Source organism: Silurus aristotelis, assembly GCF_946808225.1.
Source record: "Silurus aristotelis genome assembly, chromosome: 21".
Classification (NCBI taxonomy): domain Eukaryota; kingdom Metazoa; phylum Chordata; class Actinopteri; order Siluriformes; family Siluridae; genus Silurus; species Silurus aristotelis.
The window spans coordinates 9,663,135-9,683,702 of record NC_139594.1 but is presented as its reverse complement, the minus strand read 5'-3'; the positions used below and the strand labels follow the sequence as shown (position 1 = coordinate 9,683,702).

At 35.9% G+C, this 20,568-nt stretch overlaps 3 protein-coding genes across 4 annotated transcripts in view; 1 reads left to right on the top strand and 2 right to left on the bottom strand.

Annotated features, from left to right (window-relative positions):
- sdc2 (syndecan 2) overlaps positions 1–1,463 on the bottom strand; it is a 33,410-nt gene extending 31,947 nt beyond the window's left edge. The window contains exon 1 of the mRNA XM_083524117.1: positions 1,188–1,463. Within this exon, the coding sequence (XP_083380243.1) occupies positions 1,188–1,247 (60 nt within the window). The 5' untranslated portion in view covers positions 1,248–1,463. The remainder of the gene's footprint in view (positions 1–1,187) is intronic.
- A 43-nt stretch (positions 1,464–1,506) lies between these two features.
- Positions 1,507–20,479, top strand: LOC310716706 (putative thiopurine S-methyltransferase). Of its 2 annotated transcripts, none has more exons than XM_083524096.1 (9): positions 1,507–1,640; positions 12,295–12,407; positions 14,348–14,440; positions 14,569–14,701; positions 16,447–16,499; positions 16,604–16,678; positions 18,300–18,385; positions 18,467–18,511; positions 18,851–20,479. In XM_083524096.1, exons 1-9 carry the CDS (start codon positions 1,605–1,607, stop codon positions 18,967–18,969), a joined length of 753 nt encoding a protein of 250 aa, XP_083380222.1. In that variant the 5' UTR covers positions 1,507–1,604; the 3' UTR covers positions 18,970–20,479. The 2 variants fall into 2 exon arrangements, with proteins under 2 accessions (XP_083380222.1, XP_083380221.1); XM_083524095.1 differs by lacking the exon at positions 1,507–1,640 and adding an exon at positions 9,906–10,256.
- On the bottom strand, positions 4,500–10,146 carry ppp1r36 (protein phosphatase 1 regulatory subunit 36). Its single transcript, XM_083524075.1, has 12 exons — positions 10,059–10,146; positions 9,452–9,516; positions 9,264–9,347; positions 8,616–8,752; positions 8,443–8,512; positions 8,258–8,356; positions 7,471–7,611; positions 7,069–7,111; positions 6,308–6,516; positions 5,988–6,182; positions 5,365–5,890; positions 4,500–4,596 (listed from the first exon to the last, which is right to left on the bottom strand). Exons 1-11 carry the CDS (start codon positions 10,059–10,061, stop codon positions 5,614–5,616), a joined length of 1,323 nt encoding a protein of 440 aa, XP_083380201.1. The 5' UTR covers positions 10,062–10,146; the 3' UTR covers positions 4,500–4,596; positions 5,365–5,613.
- Positions 20,480–20,568: the final 89 nt, after the last annotated feature.

Below are 20,568 nucleotides of genomic sequence, written 5' to 3'. Positions count from 1 at the left end.
CTTGGCAGGCTCCCTGGTAAGTTTTTGTCTTTTCCCTTTTATATATAGTGTGGAGGGATGTCCTGTTCTTGGTGAGGGTACTGTGGTGCTCTGTTTTCTCTATTTATTGATGATGGGTTTTTTAGTGTTCCAGGGTACATGTAATGTTTTACAAATTAAACAATACCTTTAAATAATCGAAATACTATGCATGCTGTGTGAGCACTTCTAAAACCTTCAGCAATCAATTAAAAATAAGATGATGTGAAGAAATCTTTCAGTAACGGCTGATTTTATCTGGGGTTAATCAGAATTCATGACAGCTGTATGAAAATGACTTTTAGTCAGGAGACTGATTGTCAGTTCACACTGAATACTAAAATTAAAAATGGTGCGAACACATAACCAGGCTACTGCGAATTTCTTCTAATTATCCCTAAAATAATTTGATTTATTCCTATTGTATATTGGGTTACAATGTTCAGACACTTTATTTGGGGTTTTTATTTTATCAACCCGACACGTTCACAGGTGTGTGCAGACTGTTTATGTCCATCGCTACATGTTATCAATCCATTTCCAATAAACCTGAAGCTGAGCAAATGTTAGAATCTCCTCGAAAACATCATGTAGTGTAAATAATGAATAAATAAATGGGCAGATTTGCTGCATGGATGCTGAGGAGTGTTCATTATTTTACACTGAAACGTTCTGCCAGGTGTAGCGAAGGTTTATTTGATGCAAATGAACATTATGTATCAGTGTTTGTTGATAATAAACAAACACAAATCAAAGTCGTGCACTGCTGAACTCCTGGAGTTGTGTACAAACAGCCGTGAAAACATCATGCAAGGTAAACAAAATGGGTTTAGTTTGTTTGCTGACCCTTGTGAACCGTTTGTACTACTGGAGTCAATCGAAAGGCAGCTTTGAGAAGGTGTTCAATGTGTTGGTGTGAAGTTGAAAAGGAGTTTGTGTGTTGCAGTCTCAGTGAGGTTTGGTTCAGAAGAGTCGGGCTACAGCTTTAGTTTGCTTGGAATGAAAAGCAACTCTGGAGGAACTAACCTCAGGTTGGGGGTTTAGTCTGGTTACAGACGTGGAAGGCAGGGGCATGGAAAGAGTTTTGCATCAGTTAAGAAGGTTTTTAAAATAAATAAAAAAATAAAAAATAAATAAACAAACATAAACTAAACAAAAGGTGAACTCACCCTTTCTCCAGAAAGAAAGACCGTCAAGAAGAGGGTCGATATCATCCAAAGGTTCCTCATAATTCCCCGGACAAAAGCGAGGCTTCGTGCAGCAAAGCGAACAAATCTCTTCTACCGAGGAACTCTACTGTGCGTCTCTCTCTCTCTCTCTCTCTCTCTCTCTCTCTCTCTCTCTCTCTCTCTCCCACTCGGAAACCCAGTCCCACCGGATACGTGTTGCTTTCTTCCCCCCCTTCCTTCCCCCTTTAGTCTACTCCTCAGCGCACTTTCTGCGTGCGGAAATAATCATGAAAATGACTTGTTTGTTTTACTCGCTGGCTGCACCGCGCGGCTCTCGGAGCGCAAACTCGCCTGCAGTGCTGCAAGCCGAGCAACAACAGCAAATCCAGGTCAGCTGAGGGAGAGAGAGCCGGCCCAATGACTGACATGTCTACCGACCACATACAAAACAGAGTGGGTGGGGTGCTTACTCTCTTCTCTTATTTTCTCCTGTCTTCTTTTTATTTTTATTTTAGTTTATTCTACCCACTTTCTAACCTTTCATTTCATCTAGCGTGCTGAATTTTTCTTTACTATTGCAAGTAAAAGAAAACATATCTGGTGGGTTTTTTTTTTTGTTTAATTCTGTACACACACTTTGTTTCTGCACCTTAATGACTATATAGGTGTTTGTGCACCTGTACACTGTGCGCTGTCTCCCCCTAATGGACAACTAGGGAAGCACCTCAGGAAGGTCATGACCTAGGCATGATTTTAGTTGAACAAATTATGAGCTTGTAAATGAAATTGTCTTATTTTTGATCTTGTGTAAGTGGATATGTCTGAAAACTGTCTTAAAAGATTGCAGTTTGCAGAATTTGCAGTTATTTAAAATCTCTAATTTAAGATAACGGTTAAGCATATCAGATTTTCCTTTTGTCCACCACTGATGTTATAGCAGCAAAAAAAATTCAAATGAAGACACACATTTTTACAATGAAAGAAATAAAAGCCACTAAATTGCTGTTTTAAAGCCATCTGTGATGATCTTGGGTTTTGCTGTAAAGTTAACCTTTGGTGTCATCTGACCACACTCTTTGGGCTTATAGGAGTTTGTATGTCAGAGTTGATTTTAGAAATTTATCTGAAATTCTCATCCTGATCAAATTTTCCTCACCATTTTCTGCTAAATTTGGTCACCTACCAATTTCCACCTACAACTCACTCCAATCATAGGACATCACCTAACGGGATAGTGTGCAGTCTTACATACATGCTTCCATCATGACATGTCTTCATGTTTTATATTTTATACAATATACAGACATTATGAAGAGTATTAAGATCAATTGAACAAATAGGGAAAAGTCAAAATGATGTCAGTCAACTCCAAGGCATTTTTCAGCAGCATGTCATTAAAATAACCCAGAAAGGTGGATCATATGATTATGAAAATAGCAACCGCATTACACTGGATTATTTAAATTGAAAGCGGATTTGACTCCTACACTCAGAAACAAAACCAAAAGCCCGTACAAATTAAACATACAAACACTCCCTGTGCAGCTCAACTCTTCTCATTAGGCCTATACAGACCCAGATTATTCAGCACAGAGGCCTAGATTACCCATCCAATTAGCAAGATACCAAAGCTGCTTCTGCTATGCTCATTATTTTGGCTCTATAAATGTAAGCACACAAAAATTAACTGCCATATAGATTGCTGATGATCATATAAAGAAGTAAAATCAGAATGTCATGTGTAATAAGAAATTGTCACTGAAAGGACATCAGATGTTTTATTTTATATAATCACACATAATATCAAAACCAGGGACAGGGGAAGTGAATAACATTGATCATTTTGTTTCAGTTGTCCCTATCAAAGGGTGAGGTCTATTATGCAACATGTGAACAGTCAGATTTCAAGGGTGGTCTGTTGGAAGCAGAAAGCTTAGTGTAGGGAATTGTAAAGATATGAGCGAGTTTGTATAGAGCCAAATTGTGTTGGTTAGAAGACTCGGGCAGAGCATCTCCAAAATAGCAAATCTTTTGGGTTTTTCTTAGTATTCAGTGGTTAGTGATGGCCTGAAATTGTCTATAGAGAAAGAACCATGGATGCCCAAAGCTTACTGATCCATGTTTGGAGTGAAGGCTAACTGTCTGGTCCTATTTCCACAGAAGAGCTACTGTAGCACTTGATGGAAAACTTAATGCTGAATGTAATAGAATGGTGTCAAAACCCACTGCATCACAGCTTGCTGCGTATAGGGCTGCGTAGTACCCATTAAAGTGCCAGAAATGAATCATGAAGCAATGAAAGAAAGTTGCGTGGTCTGATGAATCATTTTTTCTTTTGTCAGTGTCCGGGTGATGTGCATCACTTACTTGAGAAAAAGAGATGGAGCCAGAATGTACTATAAGGGGAAAGCAAGACAATAGAGGCAGTGTGATGCACTGAGCAAAATTATGCTGGGAAACATTGGGTCCTGGAGATTATGTGCATGTTACTTTGACACGTACTACCTACCTAAATATAGTTACACACCAAGTACACCTTTTCATGGAAATTGTATTCCATAATGGTAGTTATTTCTTTCAGCAGGTTAGTGTGCCCTGTCACACTGCAAAACATACTGCAAAACATACAAAAATACTAAGGTATTTTTGTGGTATCTGGAACCATTAAGTTCAAGGATCAAACTTTTTTTGTCCAGCACGTCCCATAGATGTGCTTAATATTATTAATATCTGGGGAGTTTGCCTTCAAATTTCCCAGATATTAATAATATTAAGCACATCTATGGGACGTGCTGGACAAAAAAAGTTTGATCCTTGAACTTAATGGTTCCAGATACCACAAAAATACCTTAGTTTTAGAAAGTATTAGGCAGGTGGTTTTACTCGTTATACGGACTCATTGTACAGTTTTAAGAAGAAATGTTCCTCTCTGTTAGGTCAACCCTGAACATGCGAAATAGTTACAAATATTAAATAATACAAGCAGATAAAATAACAGTATCTTAATCAAATATGTGGTCTTACCATACTTGAAATGTAATTGAATACAAGTAGATTGCCTGGATTGAACAAATAATGTGTCCTAAACAAATACACATACAGGTATGAAAAATAGGCCAATAGATTTTTACATGCAAAGTTTTTGTTTGTTTGTTTGTTTTTCTGTCAGTGGATAATAGAACAAATGGTTTTACTTTAAAGATGAGCTTTAAAGACTGGTTGCAGAAATTTGTAAAAAGGTTTGCTAGGATTCACCACAACTGTAGCTAAAAAATCACACAAAATCTTGAAACTATATCAAAATGTTCAACTATAAAAATATATATATATTTTCTCTTTTCTGTTCTTTTTCTAGGCAAACAGGTTAACAGTGGTGTGCATTTCTGATTTGCTGTTTAATGCAGACATACTGTAATTTCCGGACTATAAAGCGCACCCATATATAAGCCGCACCCACTGAATTTTAAAAATATTTAAATTTTTAACATAAATAAGCCGCACCTGTCTATAACTAATGTACTTTACACAGGCTTTAATGAAAGACACGTTACACACGGTGTAACAGGTGAAATATGTTGTGCTTCCTCTAGAGGCATAGCGGTATTTTGGGAATAGCATGCCACTGCATTTTCCGCTATTACTGCATGTGTGCAAGACTGAGGAATATGTCCTTATTATTTTCTGATGCTCATTTCTAAGTTTCTTTGACTAACCTGTAACCCTGTTGCCAAGAAAAATAAAAAAGCATGAGTTTTGGAAACCTGTCTGTGCTTATATGATTTCTGTTGCAACTGGAGTTACAACTCGAGCTATCCCTTCACCAGGACTCAACGCGCTACAATAGCTTGTATCTAAACAGTAGCCGACCAAGAAAGTCATTGTTCACTGTCTTCCTCCTTCCTTTCACAACTATTTCTCTCGGGAGTTTATCTTTTGACATTGTCGTGCGTTTTAAAAAAAAAAGTTTTTTTTAAGCCGTGCAGCTCAGAACACAGGTGAAGTGCGTTTTTTCATTTCCGTTCAGAAATTTCATTGGTCTAATGTTATGTTGCTCAGTTTTTTGGCTTGAAGTTTGTGAAACCAGGAAAAATTAATAAATTAGCCGTTTCGTTGTTTAAGCCGCGGGGTTCAAAACGTAGGAAAAAAGTAGCGGCTTATAGTCCGAAAAATACGGTACTAGATGACTTTTCTTCTCAAAGAGAAAAAAAAAAGAATGATAAATATAGTTTAGGAGTTGAATAAAGTGATCATCTACTGTACAGCTGTTTGCAGAACATAGTGCTTTAATATGTGGATAAAAATGTCTTTGTTTTTACAGCGGCTTTGAATTTCAATGCTTCCCTGGGTTTCTGATATAGATACAGTAAACAGATATAGAGAATGGTATTGCATCACACCACTATAACATACACACGCACAAAACTGTTCATTCTGTGTCTGATAACGGTGCTTCAGTGGTTGCTCTTGAGGTCACAGTGTGAGCCCGGCTCAGGCGGTTCCGTTTCTCTGCTGTTGTTGTGGCCGATCTCTGGTGCATAAATGAAGTTTTCCTACTCCAAAGATCTGTTAGCAGATTATCATTTTCATTATCATCATCATCAACAGTGCCTTCATTTTCCACCTCTTCATCGTCCATCTTGGCTCCACTGGGCATCATTGTGATGTGTTTCAATTGGCTTAGAGGCTTTCCCAGTATACCAAAGCTAATAACCAGACAGGAGAACTAGAGACATTAAAATGGACAGGGACAATTAATGAAAATAGCTACAAATATTGCAACTAGAGTAACCCATTTATCACCTGCAAGATCCCAGCTGTTGGCTGAGCTCCTCTATCAGAACATCTGTGTCTATGGGATTATCTGGCTGCCGCTTGTGGAAGCTAGACCTCTGGAACAAATTAGATGCTTTTTCTCTTGTGGAAGGCAGGATGGACATCATAAGAGGTGAGCACTGGCTCAACACCGAGATTAGGCCCTGTTTATGCCTACAAGTCCTGTATTAACAACCAATTCATTTTATCACCAACTGTGCACTAGTGTTAGAGGCATTTCATTTTTTACCACAAAATGTAACAGTAAAAAATATGTACAATACTTGGGTACAAAATCAGGCCTAGACCTGATGCTTGGAATGGTCTTGGACTGTCTCTCCTTCTGGGTGATCTCTTGCTCATTCTCTTCCTCTTCATCTGGTTCGTTCCTCTGAGTCCTCAGTGCAGGATTGCACATGTCAGGGTACAGCAAGCAGCCAATCTCAGTTTGAATGCCCTTTAGATCCTGCCTTTCAAAGGTAACCCATGCCACATAGCAGAAGAAGCTGTACAAAAACTGAAATTTACATGTAAAACAGGCGTTTAGTAAAATCTACCTTCCAGCTTCAGTTACCTCTATTTGCTTAAAAAGTAGGGAGAGGAGGAAAAGATGACTGTTAAAATGTAAAACAATTATTTTACATATTTATAAATAGACAGTAAAATGATACACTGAGTGTAAAGTGTGATTAATGTGTGTTATTATAAGAAAATAGAGAGGATGATACTGTATGATGCCACCCCACATTGACATCACAATTATTTTAATTCATTTATTGTCACATATATTGCTAGTTGTTCCTTATTATCAATTATGTTTTAGCTAGTTTCATTTGTTTTTTACTTTCTCTTGAAGTTAAAAAGACGAAATAAAAAAACGCTACTTGTTGCCAAGAAACATGCAAAGCCCTCAATTATAAAGACTCTTTCTTTGTGGAAAACTTGCAGGGAAAACTTAAAGGAACGACTTCAGACTGGTGAAATACATAAAGGTAAATAAATGTCTCCCTACAGAAAGTTTCATCCTATCAATGATAAGATGCTTTTGTTTGTACTTTGTTTCACCAACCTCATACAGATGCCTATCTCTGTAAGAGGACGACAGTCTTCTCCTGTGGGCAGTAAATCAAAAAGCAATAGTTAAGCACCACTCACTACGGCAACAGTATTTTTTCATTGTGACATTTATATTTGCAGCTGTTACGGAAAAGACAGTCAGAATCTTAGTTATACATCATGTAGCAAAAATTCTCCAGTGTCAGTGATGTCTTTTAGGACCATGATTTGTTATCACAAAAAAAAGCATTATTCCACCTCAAATTCTACAAACCTGCAACTGTTCAAATTTGACCTACATATAAACTAAGCAGCAGTGTAACATTAGGCAATCTATTGCTGAATTATTGTCTAAGGATGTCTTACAGTGACAGTAAAAAGACAAATCATTCATGGTTGGCAACTTGCCACTGACCTGCCACAGGCCATGTGGTGCTGTTGGGAGAAACCCTGCCCCAGTAACAGACTGGAGTAACATAACGCCAGGTGCTTCTTGGCCAGCTCCAATTTAACGTTTGCTTCCGCTGTCATCTGCTGCTCTCTTGTGCTCTGCTCCCTGAAACAACCAAAAGAAAGAGGATTTTACTAATCCAGATTTACAATTAGCCATTACTGGTGCAGTGTGGTCAGGTTAATGTGAGTATTGCTGTTGTTTAGACTGCATCATGTATCAGTTCAATTCAATAAGTGTACATACAATGACCACCAAAACAGTTACAGATAGTTACTCTTTTGCTGTTATAATAGTCTTCACTCCTCTGAAAAGACTAGATTTCCACTAGATTTTAAAGCATGGGGATATGTGATCACTCATCCACGAAAGCATTAGTGAGGTCAGGCACTGATGTCTGGCAAGGGGGTCTGGGGTACAGTTGGCGTTCCAGTTCATCCCAAGGAGTTCATTGAGATTAGGGTCAGGGTTCTCTGAAAGAACACTTTGGATCCTTCTCAAACCAATTCCTAATGGAACTCACTTTGTGCACGGGTCATTGTTATTTTGAAAGTGTGATGAGCCCAGACATGAAATGGAATCCCTGTTACCAGCAAAGAGTAAATATTCTCCCCACAATAGTACATTCAAAACATGCAAAAGTTTATTTTTACTAGACCACAGCAATTGTAGACCACACAATCAACTGTACAATCTTTTGATGATTTGAAAGCCCTTTCCAAATGTCCTTAGTCTATAACTTAAGACTCACACCATGCAGGGTTTGGACCTCTCTTCCAGGTCTTTCTTTTGCCAGTGGCAGTGCAGGTACAGCATAAGTGCAACCAGAAACTTATCCAGCTCCTTACTCCTGCACAAAAAAAAAATTCATTATCAATGCAGCTATTTACATATGGCCTTTAATGATGATCATGTTTACTTCAATGCATGACTCACTTAATCACAGTCAGAAAGCCATGTGGAACAGGCAGCATTTCTTTTTCCTGCATTAATGAGAATGCCAATTCTGTAATATAAAGAATTTACATTTTATAGAGTGCCAAATCATAATTTATTCTACAGATGCAGATCGATAATAAATATCATTATCTACACTGTCTCTCAGTTACGTTTAATATCCTCCATGGTGATTGAGTCCCTCTGTGAGCATTCTGCAGCAGATTTGTAAGTATTCGGCTCAGCAAGTACCAAACTCTTCCTTAGACCAGAGCTCCCTCCTTTGGCTGGAGACTTGCATTGTGAAATCCTTCAGAAATCCAAAGAATGGAAGTCAGTATGCAATTTCTTGATGCAGCACAGATATAAAACTTAAATGACCACAGTTGTAAAGCTGAATTAATAAACTTAAATTTTGCTAATAGTGTATTTAGTTGCTGATTAGAATTGTATTCAGTCATCTTAAGTAACTGCTTTCAGGACTGTGTAGGATCTGGAGAGGATCCCAGGAACAATAGGTGAAAGACATGAATATTCCATTAAAGTCATGCCACACACATTTATACATGTTGTAAGAGAGATGAAAGCAATCCAGAGAATGCAGAGGAAACCCAAATGAAACTCCATACAGACAGTAACCCAAGTTCAGGATCAATCTGGGGACACTGGAGCTGTGAATCTGCAACGCTGCACTGTGCCACTATTCCATTTTAAATATATGTATGTGTGTTATATATATATATATATATATATATATATATATATATATATATATATATATATATATATATATATATATATATATATATATATATATATACTTTATTAGATGTTCCCTAACAAGCTCTTCGTATGAGGGTCTTGAGGCTTTTTTCTTCTCTTTAATCCCAGCAGAGATGTTAAAACTGTTGGGGGGGGGAAATCACTAGATTCATAAAATACAGGTGATTTTCTAATAGTATCATACATTTATTTACATTACGAAGATAGAATCTAAAAGTCAGTTTACCAAGTAAACTCCAGGCTTTGTGTTTCATCGTTCCAGGTCCATGTTCCAGTTTGGGGTTTGTTCATCTGTGGAAAACAAGAACACAAAAAATTATTTCTTAAATATCACCCTAGTTGAAAAAAAAAACCCATAAGCACTATAAACTTGAGAATAGATTCAGAATTCACCTTTTCCTTTTATAAAATGTGATCTCTTCCCTAATGAAACTTCTCCATTCAAACCAAATTGTTTATAAAGATGGCGGATCACCATATCTTAGCAACAGCCAATCAGACAGTGGGTCCTGGCAGAACTGATCAATTCATTGTTCAGATGCTACAATAACCTACAGGTAAACGGTTATTTATTAATTTGTTTGTTTTATTATAGATTTTTTTTTTTAATCGGCGCGTATTATTAAGTTATTATTATGTTTGCTGCATTATATACATTATCAGCACCAGCTGTACCACTAGGGGCCGCTACACTCAAACTAAAACGAATATGCTGCCAGGGTTGGGGGGGGGGGGGGTTGGGTGTAGGGGAAAAAATAAAAAACTAAAAACAAGAAAAAAGACAGTATTAGTTTTCTGTTGTGTTTATGTAATTCGGTTTGTGTAATATTCACCATCCGTTAGAGCTCAATTGAAACGCCCATAATCTGCGAAATCTTTGCATTGACACTTCGCTCCGGATAAGTGGGCGGGGTTTAGTTTTACAGACAGACATTCTGTCTAGTCGCTGTAAAGCGGTTGCTGATGGTCCTGCCTTTCCTGTTTTTTCACTAATGTATTTTGTAGCTGACGTTCAAAGTCCAGAAAATCCGGTAAGACAGCAAGTACACTTTGTTTTGCATTTTTAATCAGTATACTGTTGATATAATATATTTTTCTAAACTAAATGTATTTTACCTGATCACATGGTGACTGCTAGAATGACTGATTCATAATCAGTATCATTCTGTAATATGTTGTTCATTATTTACTACAATGTCATGAGGAACTGATACCTATATGATCCACCACTGGTCAGAGGTGGGAAGTAACGGAGTACAAATACTTCGTTACTGTACTTAAGTAGATTTTCTGGTATCAGTACTTTACTCCACTATTTATTTTTCAGACAACTTTTTACTTTTACTCATTAAATTTTTACACAAATATCTGTACTTTTTTCTTCTTAAATTTTCAAAACAGGCTCGTTACTTTAGTTTTAATCCATTTGGTGAAATATAAAAAAAATTATTTTCACTGTGCGCCGATTTCAGCCGAACAACCGATTTCCTGTTACTGCGCGTCTTTTTTAATCCACTGGTGTATAAAGTCCTGACTCTCACTCTTTACGAAGATAAGAATCAGCAGGCAGAAGGCAGTAAGAAGTTTGGGGTTAACGTGGATGAGACAGAGGGAGTCATTGATGTAAACATGACTGAGAACAGACACATTCCTGATCATCATCATCTTTTCTCTGCTTGTGTTCTATTTGTGGATATTCAGCCTGGATACATTCATTAGGTAACAACATTTTTAATTCGTTTTGTATTTATATATATATATATATATATATATATATATATATATATATATATATATATATATATATATATATATATATATATTTGCCTGTCAAAATTTTAATTATTGTAAACGCCATCAATTCAGCGCGCATTTCTGTTTTTACCATTTTTATAAAAATATAAATAAATAAACAAATAAATAAATAAATATAAAAGAGGCGAAATTAAAACCTCCAGCAAAACATACACTTGTTCACGACGTCCCTTCTTTACTTGGATATACAATAAATAAATAAACTCCACCAAAAAATAATTTTAATCAGTAAACTTTTGTTTTATTTTTGCACAAAGTCTCAAATCAAACACAAAATCCGTCATGTTTTACACAATTTATCCTCTGGGTGGCGTTTTGTGGGTTTTTCCCTCATGGCGACACGAACATAAATTACTGTCGTTATTGATCGTACAGATAAAAACAATACATCATTCAAATCTGTAAAATGTCTATGATTTTTTTATATATATATATATATATATATATATATATATATATATATATATATATATATATATATATATATATATATATATATATATATATATATATATATTTGCTTCTTGACTTGAAGAGGTGCACTTTCTCCGGTATCACCTCATTAGCTGTCCGTGTGGAAACATAGCAAAGGCTCTTAATGATGTCCACACGTCTCTGCACTGTTATAGCCTTTATATGTAATCACTGTACATATGCTTGTATATATATCACATGCTGTACATATGCTACATGTTTATCTGCACTATTTGCACGATTGCTAATTTTTGCACTTCTGGTAGATGCCAAACTGCATTTCGTTGCTGTGTACCTGTACTATGCAATGACAATGTTCTATCTATCTATCTATCTATCTATCTATCTATCTATCTGTCTGTCTGTCTGTCTGTCTGTCTGTCTGTCTGTCTGTCTGTCTGTCTGTCTGTCTGTCAAATATTAATATGATGTGAGGTCCAGTTAACAGCTAAAACGGGTAGAAGTAATAACTACTTTTCACTTAAGTACATGTCGGAGCCAAGACTTCTTTACTTCCACTTAAGTAAAAAGGTATAATCAGTACTTCAACTTTTACCCGAGTATTTTAAAACATGAGTATCTGTACTTCTACTTAAGTAATGGATGTGTGTACTTTTGCCACCTCTGTCCACTACCAAAACAGCATGTAATAGACAGTTAAATCTGCAATGTGTAGGGAAAGGCTTTTTATAATCCTAAATTCTATGTAAGATTATATCATTTTCATCTGAGAGTTGACCTGAACACTGTACATTACATGTATATTGTTTTCATTTCCAGACTACTGCACTGAAGATGATGACAGCTCAAGCAGACAGAGTGATGGCACCAAGCGAATGGGAGGAGAGATGGCAGGAAGGAAGGATTGGCTTCCACCAACCTCACGTTCACCAGCAAGTACTACTTTTACTGTCTAATCATTCCATCTCTGGTCAGACGCCAATGTGTACACACTATTATCAACATCACACTGGGAGCAATCCTGTCTCAATGAGTATCTGAGGAGGATTCAGCCCACTGAGATGCAGAATAGGACTGTCTGAAATACATGTACATGATTAAATAAGATTAGATTAGATTAGATTTAACTTTATTGTCATTACACATGTACAAGTACAAGGCACCGAAATGCAGTTTGGGTCAAACCAGAGTGCAATAGCAGCAAGTGCAGGATATACAGTGTTAAATAAATGAAATAAAATGGTATTATAGGAGCAATTTACAGATGTGTATGTACTATAAACATAATATGCAGATAGCTATTACTATAAACAGAAATTTACAGAAGGATATGTACTATGAACATAATATATGGCTATTACTTTAAACAGAAATTAGGTGGATATATACAATGGTAAATTAGGCAATGGTGAGCAGTAATGCAATGGATATAGAGTAGTGAAAATGAATTAATTATAGACAGAAGCTATCTAGGTAACAGTGCAATGGAAAAAGTTATTACATATTCAGTTAAAGTGTGAGGTGTGAAAAAAGCAAGTGTACATACAGTGAGGAAAATAAGTATTTAAACACCCTGCTATTTTGCCAGTTATTTCCACTTAGAAATCATGGAAGGGTCTGAAATTGTCATTGTAGGTGCATGTCCACTGTGAGAGACATAATCTAAAAAAAAAAAAATCCAGAAATCACAATGTATGATTTTTAAACTATTTATTTGTATGATACAGCTGCAAATAAGTATTTGAACACCTGAGAAAGTCAATGTTAATATTTGGTACAGTAGCCTTTGTTTGCAATTACAGAGGTCAAACGTTTCCTGTAGTTTTTCACCAGGTTTGCCTGTAGCCCTTTCCAGCCTTGTGGAGGTGTACAGTTTTGTCTCTAGTGTCTTTGGACAGCTCTTTGGTTTTGGCCATGTTAGTAGTTGGATTCTTACTGATTGTATGGGGTGGACAGGTGTCTTTATGCAGCTAACGACCTCAAACAGGTGCATCTAATTTAGGATAATAAATGTAGTGTAGGTGGACATTTTAAAGGCAGACTAACAGGTCTTTGAGGGTCAGAATTCTAGCTGATAGACAGGTGTTCAAATACTTATTTGCAGCTGTATCATACAAATAAATAGTTTAAAAATCATATATTGTGAATTCTGTTTTTTTCTTTTTTAGATTATGTCTCTCACAGTGGACATGCACCTACAATGACAATTTCAGACCCCTCCATGATTTCTAAGTGGGAGAACTTGCAAAATAGCAGGGTGTTCAAATACTTATTTTTCTCACTGTATATGAAGGTCAGATATGTAGGCCTGTATACACCGTTTGGCTAATGGTTTGTTGACACCTGAGCATAACACACGCATTTGTACTGGTTAAACATCTAGAGTTTTTATATTTATTCCCTCTCTGCATTTATAAAACCGACACTCTTCTAGGTAGTCTATACAATAGATTTTCATGTATGCTTATTAGGATTAGTAATCATTTAGCTATGAGAGGTCATAGAACTCTTGATTCCAGTGAAAAGAAATTTTAAATCTGCAGCCACTTAGAAATCTTAAATCATATTTTTATATTTATGGAAAAAGTTCAGTGAAAGCCTGCATATCAGTGTAATTGTGTCCACAAACATTTAGCCATATAGTTTATTGTTTGCAATAGTTTCTCCAATTTTGTCATATATTTTTCTCTTCTGTGTTTTGGAAATAAGAGCGTCCACACCCACAGAAATCTTTGTGGCTGCTTAGTGACATTTCTTTTATTTGTAGAAAGAAATATGCATGACAGGCATGGACATGAATAATCGGTATAATCTGCTAACATTCCCTTCTCACACATGCATGTGATTACCCTTGTCTTCTGTGTTTTTTCAGAATGCTAAAGGATAATCTTGAAAAAGTCATGTGTGGACGAAAGCAGGTCCGGTTTTTCTTCCCTCTCTGCGGTAAAGCTGTAGACATGAAATGGTAGGGGGTTGACTTTTCATATTTTCACAGTTATAATAGGATAGTGCAGAGTGTGACTTTTGTTATACAGACAGTTATGCTATTATGTGACTCAGAGTTATTCATGCATTGTGTTCTGTGTATGTCAGGCTGGCTGACATGGGTCACGTGATTGTCGGTGTTGACATTTCTGAAATCGGGATAAAGCAGTTTTTCGAGGAACAAAACCTGGAGTACAAAGAAGAGCCAGTACCAGCAATACCAGAAGCTAAAGTGTTCAAGGTATTGTGCAGTCCATGTTTTGAAAATGAAGTTGCAGAAAGGCCCTCATCATAGGATGACACAAAACTTTTTTTTTTTTTTTTAGAAACAAATCCCCGTTCGGAATCTAAATGAAAAATCGGAAAAGACAAAAACTAATCTTATTTGGGGAAGATTTTGTTTTGTCTTTTAAACCGATAGTGTCCTGTGACACTCTAAACAGAAAAACAGCTGTGTAGATAAAAAGATGACCTTGCAGGACAAAGTCAAACCTTGTATATGTTTCTTTAAAAGGTGTTATAGAAGCACAGGAGGAGTTCCTGGTACAATTAGGGCACTTTTACCAAAAAAATTTAATTATATATAAGTAAAGAGTTAATATCTAAAAAATTATTACATCGGTAAGAACATTGGAAAGGCAGACCTAACTAGAGGAGATTAATTTTTTCAACACTGACTTTAAAAATCTGTATTAAAAAAACGGTACACAATAAATCACACTTCGGTACCTACCTCAGGTTTTAAGTCACGGTTTGGGTTCAATTTCAGTACAGTTACAGAGAAGAAATGCAGAACATAAAATTGCTTGTCGTTTTTTTATTAACACGGTTTATCATTATTAACATTTGTGATAATCAACATTTAAACAGTTTACATTTTTAAAACAATTTGAAAATAAATTGCCTGCTTGTTTAAATAATTTATAAAAGAATATTTTATATGATTTGTTGAAAAAATCAATTAATGAAATACACTTTTTTATTATATTGATTAAGTATTCAATTTAATTGGCACTAATTAAATTGATTAAATAAAATTCAATAAACAGAAAACATTTGGGTTTTTTTTTACATTTGTTAGACCCCATTTGGGTAATACAGATGTGTATTTAGGTGTGTGTGTGTTTTACATTTAATATTTAAATATCCAAATATATGACCTACTTAACTGTTCTACATTTATTTACTCATGCAAAATTGTCAGGATCTTCTCCTGGATTTTTAGTCACTGCGCTAACTTTAGTTTCTTTTTAATTCCCCTGGATTTTTTTCTATGTTTTCAAGTTTAATAATATATTTTTTTAATGCACTCAAAGTGAAAGCTGGAGACCAGACAAACTAGTGGTCTGCCACTCAATAGGTTCTTGAGGGAACTCAGATTTGAATTATGTTACACACCTAAAAAGGTGTACCGAACCGAAAGCCCTGTACCCTGAAGATTTTCCGAAAACCACTCATAAAGAACAAGTCCTAGATTCCTCACTGAGCTGTCCACTGTGTATAAAAATATCTTTGCAGCTAGTACACATGGCCATTTATTATTAATGCAGTGAGAATGTCAGTGTAGCTGAATCATTTGTACTGTCTTGCTCGGTCTGCCTACACTTATTATCATTATGCAACAAGATAATTATATGCTGTATGTGCAGCTGACTTTGAGAAAGTATACAGAAAATATCTTTGTTTTTTCAAGCATTTTCACACACACTATAAGATTTTACGAATTTTTAGGTATAAATAAAGATAAGCTGAGAAATTGGGTGTTTATTGTTACTGTAGTTCTGCTACTCATTACTGATCAGCTTTATTTTAGTAGTTCATTTGTGGAATTATTTTATTAATTGTGGTAGTATTTTTTTCATTATTATTAATACTCAGTTTTTGATTATTATCCATTATAAACTAAACAGTCATTTGATTTCTGTCTATTTATTGTACGAATTAAAATTACGTTCACTCAAATATGGAACTTTTTTCTGTTTCCAGAGTTCTGATGCAAAGATCTCGCTCTATAAGTGCAATTTATATGAATTCTCCAGGTATGAGTTTTATGATCATGAAGCATGCCTGAGAAAACTGAGATGAACTCTAAGTCTGTCTTTCTCTTTTTTTTTTTTACCTCTCTCATGCTTTGTTTTTGCAGTGCTATAGAGGGTCAGTTTGGAGGGATTTGGGACAGGGGTTCTCTGGTGGCCATAAACCCATGTGACAGGCAAAAGTAAGTCCATAGATTTGTCAGCATTTGCGCAAAAGAATGTGTCAGTCCTAATTCTTGCAGCTTGTTACAGGAAGATATTTAGTAAAGAATTATATGCAATGGTTCATGTTTTTTGTAGGAAATGAAAACAGGGTGGTGTAATTAGGGTTGCAAAATTCCAGGAATATTCAAGACTTGAAACTTTCCATGAGATTTACAGGATTTAATGGGAATATCAAAATCAGAAAAATGTTTTATTGCCAGGTACAGCAAAGGGTTAAGTACTAGGTGCTAGGAATTTGTCTTGGTGTCAGGTGCAAACATATACACAGAAAGTCAAGTCGAGTCAAGTTTATTTCTATAGTGCTTTTCATAACAGACATTGTCTCAAAGCAGCTTTACAGAATTTAAGAGTTAAGAAAAAAGGTGTGTATTTATCCCTGATGTGTGATTATAAATCTTTAAACAATACAGAACACTGGAGAGAGAGAACTAACATGAGCACTGGAATGTAAGATTATAAGTAATGTTCTTTTTACAGTCTTATACAGTCATTTGTGGTTATAAAACTAGGAGCTACTGAGCAACTCATAAAATAGCTCAACATTTGCAATCATCATAGATTCAACACCAGCTTCTCCATGCCAGAGCCTTTAAACATTCAAAGAGGTCCAATGTCAAAACTCCAATTGGCACTAGTAGGTCTCTAGATGGTTCGGGATGTTTGCGGGGTCGGAATCTACTTCTTTAAAGGTCCACAATCTTCATAAGTTAAAGGAAAGGAAGGAAATGTGTACACAGTTTTTAAATAAACTATAATAAATTAAATAAATACAGAAAGTGGCTTTGCATGAGAAGTAATGCAAATTAGAATGTAAACGTGCCTGTCCAAACATATATACAGACATGAAGTATGTACACAATCTAGAATGTTGTATTTAGAAATGTAAGTTTGCATGAAAAGTAGTGCAATTTAGAATGTGAAAGTGATTGTCTTTGTAGGTGGGGGTCCTCTGGGGGTAAATGGGGCACTGTTCAGTAGGTTGACTGCAGTGGGGGAGAAACTGTTCTTGTGGCATGAGGTCCTGGTCCTAATGGACCGGAACCTCTTGCCAGAGGGAGGGGCCGAAAGAGTTCGTTTCCAGGATAAGATGGGTCGGCACGTAAAGTTCCCATAAAAAGTTTCTGGGAATTTACCAGAAACGTTCCGCCCCTTTGCAACCCTAGGTGTGATGCAGCACACCATGACTGTTTCCACCATGAAGTTGATGCTTTTGAAGTGTTTTATTTTATCTTGTGAATAATTTTCTTATGAATGATTCCATGTTAAAAGCCCATATGTTTATGCAAATTTCTCTTTTTTTAATGTGCATGACTCCCATACAAGTCCCAATGTAATTTGTTGCTAATACAAATGTATTAGAGGAAGCACATTAATACAAACCTGTAATTTGCCTTGTAGCTGGCACTATTCACAGAGCTGTATTATTACAGAAAATTAAACAATACAACCCTGTGCTATAAATATTAGAATGCATGTAGGAATGGAATATAGTAGAATCGAATAAGAATAAGGATAAGTGTTGTGGCAGAAAATATAAAAGCATTGCTTGATCACTGTAATATTCTTTGTTTCTGGAAGGTATGCTTCTCTCATCATGTCTCTGATGGACAAGGACTGCAAGTATTTATTAAATACGCTGGAATACAATCCTGAATTGTACAAAGGTAACAGGATTACCTGGACTGTTTGGGGTCTGATGGGACTGTGTATTATTATCTTTGTTTACTCATTTTTCTATACAACAGGGCCACCATTTTTTGTGCCTGAAGAAGTTGTCAAAAGTTTATATGGTGAGTTTGTACAATACATTACAATTATCTCTATTTCTCTCACTATATATATATATATATATATATATATATATATATATATATATATATATATATATATATATATATATTCATTCATTCATTCATTCATTTTCTCCCGCTTATCCGTAATTTGGGTCGCGGGGGCAGCAGTCTAAGCAGGCCCCCGCCTTCGACTGCTGCCCAATCCTCACAGCACCGTCCCTTACGGGCCCTCCTGCAGGTGGTGAGCCCACGGGAATATATATATATTTATTTATTTATTTGTGTGTGTGTGTGTGTGTGTGTGTGTGTGTGTGTGTGTGTGTGTGTGTTTTACAGGTGATGCTTGTGACATTGAACTGGTGCAGCATAGAGATGCTTTAAGAGAAAAATTTAAAGCATGGGGAATAGACTCTCTTCTAGAGAAGGTGTACCTGCTGGCTCCAAAAGCTAACTAATATATGAAGTTTTTTGTTTTATATATGTTAGAGTGGCATTTTTGGAATAGTTAAGTGAGTAGAACCTGAACTGACTGACAAAAAAACACTTATTTTTAAAGGTTTATGCAGGATTATTGTACTGTTTTTGTTTTGTTCAATTGTTGAGGAATAAATGTAAAGGAGCACCGTGTCAGCGTTTAGGCACCTCAGGAGATTTTAAGCTCTCAGGTAAATTTGCAGTGAACAGGAATGGTGGAGTTCAAGTTGAGGTCTGGAAGACTTAGAAAACTTTCTGAGAGAGTCGGTCATAGGATTTCTTTGACAAAAAAAAAAAACCTGTTAGACTGCAAAGGGTGTTAAGGCAGATTTGGGAGTGACGGTACATTGTTCTACTGTGCAGCAACATCTGCACAAATAGAACCTTAATGGAAGAGTCAACAAAATAACGTCTTTTCGGTTGGTTAATATTGACGATCCAGGGTGTCCAGACTTTTGCTTTGAGCCCTGTTTTTTGTTATTTTGAAGCTATAAATAATGGAAATGCAAAAGTAATAATATAGGACTGGGGGCACACAAACTTATACATGCACAGTATATTTTTCTTATACTGAAGATAGAATAGAGCCGAGACAGCCTGATGATTATTGGGGTAATCAAAATAAATAAAATGTTGTATTTTATTTTCCACAAGAATCAGGCTGTGGCATTGACAAAATCTTAGCACACCCTTGTATTCATTTTAAAACTTATAATGATATTAAAATATTTTAATCACCTTGACAGAAATTGCACATCTAACATCAGAGTTAACATTTAAAAGATCTTTAATGTCAAAATCATTAATGCCGGTTTTCCAAAAGGTGGCACTACCTCATGATCACAGAACAGCAGCTGACAAATTAACCTCATTAGCTGAATGAGCCTCATTAGTGAGATACTGGTAACTGAAATGATTACCTCGAAACCACTGCATGATCTTTACATTATTCTATCAGACCTAACTCATTAATGAAGTTTGTAGTAAACGTTAGTATTAAACGATTTATATGCACAAAGCCTGTTCCTGGGGATGCACTATAAAACAGCCTGGTGAGGCATTTATATTCTTTCCACATCTGGATGGGTTTTTATCTTTAAATAAAATCACTTTAACCACACCACCTGCTCCAACACAGTGGTGATTATGTTTTCCCATGGATTATTCGGTTACCTGCTAGATAGGGTGTATATTGCAGAGAAAATGGTTAAGAAAAAACAAATGACATGACAGGAGATAGAAAAAGTAATAAATGGCTGCTGTCTGCTTTTGTTTTTGTTTTCCATTTAACTTCTGGATATATCTGACGTCAAAAGAAACTAAACATTATATGGTCTAGCAGAAAAATGATCTTTTTTACATAATGCCTTGTTCAAGTGCTCCCAGTAACACATGCTAAATCGCCAAATGTTTTGAGTTAGAATTTACATTTATGCCTTTGATCTAAACTTGTGAAAGTTATTTTTTAATGAATAAATGGGATTTACCACATTATTGCGTGTGCATGTTCTCCTGTTTCCTCCTGAGTGTGCATGTTTATAAGCTTCACTCTCTTGGGAAGGCTTTCCACTAGATCTTGG